General features: G+C 51.6%; 1 protein-coding gene across 2 annotated transcripts; it reads left to right on the forward strand.

The window, feature by feature from the left end:
• Window positions 1–2,169: 2,169 nt before the first annotated feature.
• On the forward strand, window positions 2,170–6,876 carry LOC115600715 (forkhead box protein L1-like). Of its 2 annotated transcripts, none has more exons than XM_030469999.1 (3): window positions 2,170–3,176; window positions 3,548–3,802; window positions 4,673–6,876. In XM_030469999.1, the coding sequence occupies exon 3, from the start codon at window positions 4,835–4,837 to the stop codon at window positions 5,744–5,746; it is 912 nt and encodes a 303-aa protein (XP_030325859.1). In that variant the 5' UTR covers window positions 2,170–3,176; window positions 3,548–3,802; window positions 4,673–4,834; the 3' UTR covers window positions 5,747–6,876. The 2 variants fall into 2 exon arrangements, with proteins under 2 accessions (XP_030325859.1, XP_030325860.1); XM_030470000.1 differs by having other exon boundaries at window positions 2,170–2,732; window positions 3,054–3,802.
• Window positions 6,877–10,424: the final 3,548 nt, after the last annotated feature.

The raw sequence follows: 10,424 nt of genomic DNA on the forward strand, positions 1-10,424 counted from the left end.
TCTGTATTTAAGGAACATTCTTGTAAAACTCTTGCCATTTTTCCTGGCTCTCAGAGGGTGTTTTTATTTTATTTTTTTTCTTTTCCTTATTTTTTTTTTTTAATACAGCAGAATCCAAAGTGCCATTTTAAAGAGAGAAAATACACAGAGTAAAGGGTAAAAGAAAAATACGGTAAAAGGGTAAAGAAATAAATAGAGTAAAGGGCTAAAAAGACAATAAATAGAGTAAAAGAGTGGAAAAAAAAATACATACAAAAACCCCAAACTAACAAAAAATCAGACCAGGAAGAATTCTACCCCACGTCCAGCCCCTCTTCCCAGTGGGAATGTCTCAAGTCAGGTGCCTGCAGTGTGTTTATCCCACAAGCTTCGAGAAATCCCGGGGTCGCCGCTGCTCTCACATCTTCCCACGCTGGATAAGGGCTCTGGGAGCACGGAGACCCTTTGGATACAGAGTGGGGAGTGCGGTGCTGGGGCCGGGGCACTACCCGTGGAGCTGCAACCTGCTCCTCTCTCCCCTGGCTGCTGGACAGTTCCTGGGGGGCAGCAGCTGGAGCCGGGCTTGGGGGTCCCTTTTGCTTCCACAGCTCCTTGTCGGTGCGGTTTTTCCCACCCCTGTCCCGATGGGACGCTCCTGCGTGGGGTCTGCACTGCTCCCGGTCCCTGTCCCTCCCTCCCCGCCCTGTTTCACTCTGGCTTCGGAAATGTCAGGATAACAAGATATAAGGATGTCAGGATATCGGGATTTCAGGTTTTCAGGAGCCTGGCAGAAAAATAAAAGGCATCTATTAGATCCTAAGGTCCCGGGGGCGGGAGCTGGCAGGATCAGACCTCCCCCCATCGGGGCGGGATGGTCATCCAGCCCCCTCACAGGGACAGGAGGTGAAAACGCTGTCCCACGGCTGTGTCCCGTTCCAATGGGTTCAGCCCCGCTCCTCTGAGACCCGGTGGACCCCATCGCTCCGAGAGGAGCCCATTGGGTGGGCTGGACTCGCAGGCCAAGCAAAAGCCAAATGCGGAACACGACAATCGTTTGCGGAGCTGTATTTAAAAGCTGAGTTATGGAGGTGGATAACGAAATAGGAGTCTGTCGCGACAGGTGATTTCAGCCCGGCAGAAGCAGAGGGGCAGAAAGGAAAGAGGGAGGCCCATGGTCCTGCAGAGCCGGATCGGGCCCCGCGGGCCTTGCAGTTGAAGGACCAGCATAATTTCCCCAAGGAGCAGATCAGGAGGGCCCAGCTCGGCCCCTGGGGGAGGGCTGGCCGAAGCTGCTGCATGGCCGGTTGCACCAGGCCGGGGCCTAGAGCGGTTCCGGGCAGCGGATGAAGATGGTGAATGAGGTTTTATTTAATCTTTTTTATCATTAATAATATTATTTCTTGTGGTGCTGCTGTTAACCTACGGGTTTGCAAACCTGTCCCAAAAGCCAAGACTGCTGCGGGTTTCGGAAGGGGAAGCGTCGGCGCTTTTCCAGCTCGTTCCCGCCGGAAAGGTTTCCCCTCAGACCGGCCAAGGGACCGTTTCCCCCAGGCTGCGGGACCCGGGTAAAGAGCAACCCGTTTAGGCCTCATCCCACTCCCAGGCCTCTGAACATCCCAGCACGGAGCTGTCTGGTCCACCCCGGGCCATCCCAGCTCCCCGAGATCTCCTCAACGCGCTGTGGGCAGGCGACGGCCAAAAGGGTTTTGCGGAAGGCCACTAGCTCTTGTGCCACTTTGGAGGGGGCTTCGCAGAAAATCCACACCAATTCCTCCCGCTGAAGGGCCGGGAGAAGAAGAAATACACCTCCGAGCTCGGGCCGATATCAGATGGCATAGCAACTGTGCAGCGCCGTGCACGGCGAGGGGTGGGCAGCTCCCACCCGTCGTGACAGAGCGAGCCCGGGCCGGGATGTAGCAGGAGTAGGGAGCACTGATTTACACTCCCTCTACACCCGAGCCGGGATGCATCAAGGAGTGGTGAGCGCTGATTTGCGTTCTGCTCTCCCCGAGGGGCCGGGATGCAGCAGGAGTAGGGAGCACTGATTTACACCCTAGCTCCCCACCGGGTGCTGGGATACAGCAGGAGTGGTGAGCGCTGATTTGTACTCTGCGCCCCCCGAGGGGCCGGGGTGCAGCAGGAGTGGGGAGCACTGATTTGCGCTCTGCACCCCCCGAGTGCCGGGGTACAGCAAGGGGTGGGAAGCATTGATTTGCACCCTGCTCCCCTCGAGGAGCGGGGTGCAGCAGGAGTGCAGAGCATTGATGTGCGCTCTGCTCCCCCTGAGTGCCGGGGTACAGCAAGGGGTGGGGAGCATTGATTTGCTTCCTGCTCTCCCCGAGGGGCCGGAATGCAGCAGGAGTGAGGAGCAGTGATTTGAGCCCGCTTCCCCCAGAGGCTCCGGTCTGGCGTTCTCCTTCCTGGTACTTTAAAAGAAGCTTGTCAGCTGGAGAGGAGGGGAAACACGTTCAGGAGCTCCTCCATCGCTGGCTCCACGGCGGTTTTTTTGTCCGTTCAGAGGAAGAGCGGCGGTAACACCACTCCCCCCACCTCTCCGCCGCGCCGATTGTTTCCCCGACCCCCCCTGTCGCCATCGAAACCCCTCAAAGGGCTGTTCCCGGGCGGGTAACGCAGCGATGCCACCGGCTGGAGAGGGACAACAGGCAGCACATGGGCTGGGAAGGAGAGGAGAGGAAAGCCGCATCTCCGCCTCCAAGGAGTTCCTACCGCAAAGAAGGGAAAAGAAGGAAGAAGTAGGAATTTTACTGGGGGAGGGAGCTCAGGGAGTGAGCGGGAGCCCGTGTGCCTGTCTCCTGCCGTACACGCGAGTATTTATTGTTTTAATAATCTGTGCCTGGAGTGTCCGAAGGAGCGGGGGCCTCCCCGAAGGGGGGGTGGAGGGGGAGCGACCCTCGGCTTTGGCAGGCTGTCCTGAGGATGCGTTAGAGCAGCTGGGCTCTGCCCTATCCCGGTCTGCCCTATCGTATGCTTCCCGGGAGTGCTGGTCCTCAGTGTCGAAATAAGAGGAGCCCGCCCTCCAATCGTTCTTCTGTCTCCTTTTCTTATTTATTTAGGGTTTTATTGCGTTTACGACACGAATGGATCCTGCCGTCTCAGTGGAACGGCGGGTGTGTGCACCGAGGGGGAGGGATGCTGCATTACCGGCAAGGGCAGTGTCAGAGGGACGGGTTTCCCCGGTGAGTGGGGCCAGCCAGTGCGCGGGGAGACCCCCTTCCCCCGAGGAGCCCCCTCCCTTTGCACCCCGTCTGTATTTCCCGGGCTCGCAAGGCTCTGTCAGCCTCTGGGGCTCTTCTGCGGCTCCGCAGCCACCGCGATGGTTTTTATCCCGGGGGTGAAACCCCTTCGCCCGATGGTTTGCTGGGGGAACGGCAGGACAGGAGTAGAAGTGGGCGAGAAACCCCACGGGTGAAGGGGGGCTTGCAGGAGGGAGCATCGCCAGGACCGGGAGGTGCTGGGGGACGCCCCAGAGCTTTTACCTCTTCCCCTGCCAGGTTAAATTCCCACCACGGTGATGGGAGCAGCACTGATGGGCTATTTCTCTCTGCAGGAGGAAGGGATCCTCCTCTTCCCTCCCCCGGAGAAATGATGCTCCACGGAACAGGGTCTCCCCTGGGGTCTAACGTAGGTCCTAGCCGCGGGGGCTGGAGAAGCAGCCGACACCTCCAATTGCATCGGGATCCCTCGGGGCCTCGGATTAAAGCTGTTACATCAGTAAATTAGAAAAAAATAAAAATCCGACAACAGAAAACACAGCCCCAAACCTGGACGTTTATACAGAAAAAGAGCATCACAAATTCCTAATGTAAGCACCGGCCAGCTGTGTGCACTTGTAAAGTTGTTATAATCCCCCTCCTTGTTATAAACAGGAAAGTACATAATATAAAGCAACAGGCCCGCGTTCACAAATACTGCCCCTCCTCCTCGATCCTGCCAAATTTCCCCGTTATGAAGCTCGCTGCAGCACCGGGGGTCTCCCCCAGTGCAGGTCCGGGGCTCCCCCCTACTCGGGGCCGGGGGACCGGGCTGGGTCCGGCCAGGGAGCCCCGCACACCTGAGCCCCACTTCCTCAGGCCTCCAGAGATCCCCTTTTCCTTCCTCCCCATTGCAGCGTTGCCTTCCCCTTCTTTTTTTTTTTTCCCATCCCGTTTTCTTAATTTCTTTCATTTTTTGTAATTTAATTTTTTAATTTAAATTGTTTTGTTGTTGTTGTTTGTTGCCCCAGTTTTCCTGCGGGGCTCCTCGCCCGCTCCTCCCCGAGCTCCAGCAGCGTACATCCTGCTCTGCTGTGTGTGCTTACAGCGTCAAAGGGTGGACGTGATATTTCAAACATCAGATCAGTGCGTTTATATATTGGGTGCCCGGAAATTTTTCCAAATAAACACAGCTTGATTCGACTTGGGTGGGCAGACTTATCAACAGACTAATTCTATAAACAAATGAAGGAATAACCCGGAGACCATTGGCTGGTACCAGGGAGACACGTGGAGAGAGCTTGGAGTTTTGTAGCAATGAAATTTTAATTAATGTGGGTGGGCTGAGAACACAAACGACTGTTTATCAGAGACAATTTATTTTCCAGTGCTAAGTCAACATATAATAGCAAACTTACAACAATTATTTAAATTTTTTTTTTCCCACCATTTTTTTTTTTTTTTTTTTTTTTTTCCTTAAGAGCTATGAAGCGGGGACAGAGGCAGAACGAGCTCCTTCAGGCAGGACTGGGATCTGAGCTCGCACAAATAGCTCCCCGGTGGACTCGTCCCAGGTTCCTGCCCTACCCCGTCCCTTCGCCCTGCTCCACGGGGGAAGACCCGGGGCTGGGAACCCGTCGGCGATGAGCCACCTCTACGGCAGCCCCCTCCCTGCCATGGGCACCCCCCCCGTGCTGTACCTCCCGGCTGCCCTGGGTTTTGCCCCCAGCGGTGCCATCTCCAGGCAGGACCCCCCGCAGAAGCCCCCCTACAGCTACATCGCCCTCATCGCTATGGCCATCAAAGAGGCTCCGGAGCAGAAGGTGACTCTCAGCGGTATCTACCAGTTCATCATGGACCGCTTCCCTTTCTACCACGACAACAAGCAGGGCTGGCAGAACAGCATCCGGCACAACCTCTCCCTCAACGACTGCTTCGTCAAGGTGCCGCGGGAGAAGGGCCGGCCCGGCAAGGGCAGCTACTGGACGCTGGACCCACGGTGCCTCGACATGTTCGAGAACGGCAACTACCGTCGGAGGAAGAGGAAGCCCAAAGCCCCGGGGCCGGTGGAACCGAAGGGCAGCGGGCACCCGGGGACGCCCGCCCCCAGCGACGAGCCCAAGAGGGCCAAGGGCAGCGCGGCGGCTGCCTCGGGCGACGAGGGGGTGCTGGGGCCGGGCGGGGGGGAAGCGGCTCCCCCATCGGGTCCCCCCCGCTGCGGCGGTGCCCCGGCTCCCCCTCCCGCCCCCCGGCCGCCCGCCGCCGCCAGCGCCCCACCGCCCAAGAGCGGCCCGCGGGGCCGCAGCTTCAGCATCGAGAGCATCCTGGCCCGGGGGCTGAGGCAGCCGCCCCATGGGGCAGCCCCTCGGGTGGCCCGGGAGAGCCCCGTCGGTGGCCCCGTCGGTTCCGTGGTCGCCAGCGGCGGCTGCGGCCCGGCCTGTAGCGCTTCGCTCACGCTCGACTCCCAGGTGCACGGGAGGCTTTATCACATCGGCATCCCCTTCCTCTCCTGCTTCCCGCTCCACCTCTCCGAGGCGGTGTTCAATTTGCAGTAGCTGCCCCCCTAATTAACCAACATCCCCCTCCCTCCCCCCATGGCTGCTCTGGGGGGTGATGGAAGGGAGAGACTGGACTTAGCCCTCGCCAGGCGGGTAAAGACCAAAAGCACCCCCCAAAAAAACGATGTTAAAGGTAACTCAGGATTTCAGGGCATTTTCAAGACACGAATTGCTGTGGAGCTCTCTTTAGCGATTGCCTCCCACCCCCCACTGCCAGATCGACTTTTAAAGGTAAACCAGTTTTCTTTTCCCGTGGTGGTGGAGGAGCAGAGGAGACAGCGAGGGGGCCCACGCTGGCCCCCAGCCCCGCCGGGTTGGTTCTGCACCTTTTAGGCTTTGCATCCCTCAGGTTTCTCAGACCTTGCTTCTGCCGAGCCCTTTGGGTCTCCAGTTTTCTAATTCTTCTTTTTATTTTATTATTTTTTAATTTCAAAACCCAAACCCACCCCTTCCATCCCTGGGGGAGAAGGCTGAGTTGTGTTTTGCTATTAATACCCACGGGTGCCTGCATATAGTAATTCTTGGTACTGCTCGATTGGCCCAGTCCTCTGAGTGGGTAACAGGCAGGCAATCAGGCCTGAAACAGGGGCAGACCAAACAACTCAGGCTCATTCTGCACAATTCTGCTCGCTTTGACTCAGCACTGTATATATGGCATTAACACAAGTTGGTTTCCTGCCTGGCGCTTGTGCTTCTCGAGTATCGTGACAGCGTTTCTGTCTCACTAATGTGGCCAGAGAGAGGAAGACGGACGAGTGAACATGTTGTGAACGTGGGGATGTGGCCAGTTTCCACATCTTGCTGGGATCAGTTGCTTCTGACCAAAAAAGACTGAAGCAGGGTTATGGAGGCTGGTCTTGATGTTTTGAAGTAGCTGTGTTAACAACGCGGACAAAAGACATCAGACAAAAGCTAAAAGTTTTCTTTTTTCTTAGAGAAGGAAGAATCCAGACACAATACAAGCCATCAAGAATATCTTATTTTTATTTTTTTTTTTAATTTTTGCAATAAATAGAGGCTTTTTGTATATTAGTGGACAAATGCCCTTTTGGAAAAGAAAAGGATCTATGTTCTCAATTTTCATTATGAAACCAAACATATATCCAATAAAAGTATTTTGTTCAGGACTGTGGCTGGTGTGCTGTAAACATCCCTTGGCTCATGCAGCTGGAGGGCACAGGATCAGGGCCTGCTGCTGGATGCAGCAATGAACTCTGGTGCGAATATCCTGGTGATGACATGATGTGCCACACTGCCAGGAGAGGTAAAAGGTGGGAGAGGCTAAAAACAGGGCCCTGGGAAATCACCCATTCCTTGTGACGAAGATAATGTTCCCAAAATGGTTCTGTTTGTCCTTCTCTTCTGTTCTTCTCTCCCACCCTTTCTCACTAGCAAAGCCTGTCCTTAAATTAGCACCTGGACAGCTGGAAATCTGGGTTTCTCGGTTAAGTTGTGATTCAACTTTGGCATCAAACTGCATTGACATTTGGACCAGGAGCTCAGGGGGGCTCATTTCACCTCAAGGCAAAGAGTTCTCATCTGTGGAAGTACAGAAAATCTCCCAAAGGTGAGAACTGATGCTGAGCTTCCCAAAAGAAGGGTGCTCCCAGGTGGATCCCTGGATAGGCAAAGCTACAGCTTCTCACTGTGAAAAAAAGAGAATAAAAAAGGAAATGGGGGCTTTTAATATGGATTTTCAAGCTAGACTTTGTTTAAATAAAATCCCTTATATGCTTCCTATTTCTGACAATTCCTGTTTGAATATCTATTGAGTCCATTCTTTAAAGCTACGGCGTGGAATGAAAAAAACCCCAACCCACTTGTAAAGGGGAAAAGCCATGTGTGTTCCCACCATAACTTACAAGGCTGGACAACTGCTGAGAGGGTTAGTGCTCTCTGTGTGAAATCTCCTGTCCCTACGTGCCACTCCTGTGTGTAACCAGACAGGTATTATAACCAGTTAAAGAAGTGGCCACCTCGTGAGGAGGTTTCTGTTCAAGGCTGGGGGCTGACACCAGCAGTCCTCTTGGAGTCCATTTGTCAACATCACTCTCAGGAAGCTGCAGGGGTATGGAAAAGGTCCAGCTTAACTCATGAGGGTGAACACTTGCTTCTGCGTGCACAGAGTGTGAGGACAGCCCCACACAAAGAAAAATCCCCCCTCCGAGCATTTGTAACCAATGTCTTCAGGCTCCTTTCCTTCCCTTTGCCTTCTCCTAGGTTTCTTCTCTTCTCCTTTCCCTTCTCCTAGGTTTTCCCCTCCTAACTTGGCACCCCAGATGTGACACTCCGGTTTTGGTATTGCTCAGCTCCAATTCCAGCTCCCAAAGTACGTTTTTGGACCTGCAAACAAGCTTTTTATTCCTTTCCTACTGGTACAGGCATACCCCCTCCACCTTAGGGCCCTTTCTGTACAAGGACAGTTTTAGCAGCAAGTCCTGTTAACCCCCCCCAAATCCGAAGGACTAATTCTCACATTAGGATTGCAGTGTGATATGTGCACCATTTATATTTTTATCACAGGCATGTTTTTTTGGAGATTCAACTTTTTCTATGCAAAGGCAATTTATTTTTTTTGTGAAGGTCTGCTCATGGTGACATTTGATTTTATTTCTGTTTTGTTGCAGTGGCTTGGAACCAAGTACTGCTGCAATGTTTAAAAGCAGCGCTGGGCTAGATTTTGGTTTCACTTGAGAGAGTGAAATTAGTAAACTTAACATGCTCTACACAAAAGTGACACTAACTCAAATCAATTCAGAACTGAGTGAATAGTTATAAATGGCAATTTGTAATTAATTGGGATCAGGCCATCGATTTAACTTGCAGGGGATGAATACCAAGTAAAAGGGTCTTATTTCCAACAGGCAGAATGACTAACCACACACGGCTTTTCCACGTCATCTGTTTATATAGAGAGGAGAAGAAGTAATGGTATAATAAAAACAACAGTGCTTTGGTGAGGAGAAAGAAGTGTGCATGTCAGTACAGCGGTACCTGCCACTTGGACGTAATGGAGCATCCTTTAATCCTCTATTCATTCCGTGAATTTTTGGTGCTGGGCAGTACAGGACAGACAATGTGTCGTACAAATACAAAGGACTTGACAAGCTGCAAATAATCGTGGTTTCACACCTGTTTCACAACCCAAAAAAGCAGCTGCCCAACACAAAACTGCCACCCAGTATTTAACTCATCCCTGGAATCTTCCCCCTACCGGCTTTCAGAACTTCTCTGGGCTGGCTATAAACACAAGTCTGAAATACTGCAAAGAAATGCAGAAAATAGCCGATGATGCAGGATAAACAGCATACTTCTTGTGTGGGCGACATATATGCCTTTCCGTTCCACTGGAGAGGAATGACCTCTCCCAACCGAGCAAGGTTTCACGTCTCTGAGGTCTGCAGCCAATTTTAACTCGTAGGAGCAGAGAAGAGCAGACAGTGGAAGAGGCTCACAGTGGAGTCGTTCGGTTCACAGAGCAGCTTTGCTTCAAACACAGGTTTCCTATGAAGGGAACTGAAAATTTGGCATTAAAATAATACAGGAATTTAATTTCTCGTAAATGAGGCTTCCAGTCTTTAAATGCACCCAGTGTGTGTTCTCCTTAAGTCAGTTCCATAGCATATGTAAAAAATAATAAAGTACTTACACATGACCAGAAGCCACGTTCAAGACTTGTCACTCAAAGTGCATGCCCGTCCATGTCTGATTTCAAGGTAACATTACTCTAAGGGACTTTATAACTGCTTCTACTTTCCCCCCACTCCCTTTTAATAGTTAATTTTCTTTCCATCCTTTACCAAGGAAGACATGTAATGCAGAGAGCACCCCTTTTCACACCAAAACCCACTGGCCTCCTGCTAATTGCTTCTGAGGCCATCAGGAAGAGCAGCCAATTCCTGAAATGAGAAGGGGAAAGGGATCTGCTTTGCTACTTGATTCATAGCCCCACACACCCAGAAAACAGATCTCCTGGTAGACAGCATTTTGGATATTAAACAGATCACATATCTGATTTTAAGTGAAAGACCAAGAAGACAAGATCACAGAATTAGAGAAGTTACAGATGGAAAAGGTCTATGAGGTTATGCAATCCATCAGTCTGGACATTGCATAATTGCTCCCCACAGTATATTTTTAGTGCTTTATCCAGACAAATCATTAAGTGCTTTAAAATGGGCCAGATTCCTCAAACGCATTGCGTGCTAAGTCACAGCTGATTTCACCGAGGCTCGTAGCTTGCAGTGTCTAATAAGACACCAGAAGAAAGTTTTGTGTGGTCAAGGAGAACAGAACGGATGCTTCCAGAAATAAACACGGGTCTGATTTGTTATTCCTCCTAGGAATCTTTCCTAAATTGGCTGAATTAGGTCTCTTAAATCTCATTTTCAGATTATAATGAATAATAAGTTATTACTTATTCAGATTCACTTAGTCTAAAGTAAAACTTTGTTAATGTTCATGCGAACACAATTTGTTTCAAGCCCGCTTCAAAGCCGCTTCAGTAAAGCGTAAAGAATGTTTATTTAAAATATAGTTGCTAAATTTAGCATGAGCTTGGTTAGCCTAAATCTTAGCGACATTTTTAGAGAGCACATTGCGAATCAGGAATGCATGGAGAAATAAATAAACTTTCCCACATTTTTGGAAATCGAGTAAGAATTTGCAAGTTACT

Source organism: Strigops habroptila, chromosome Z, assembly GCF_004027225.2.
Source record: "Strigops habroptila isolate Jane chromosome Z, bStrHab1.2.pri, whole genome shotgun sequence".
Taxonomy (NCBI): Eukaryota; Metazoa; Chordata; class Aves; order Psittaciformes; family Psittacidae; genus Strigops; species Strigops habroptila.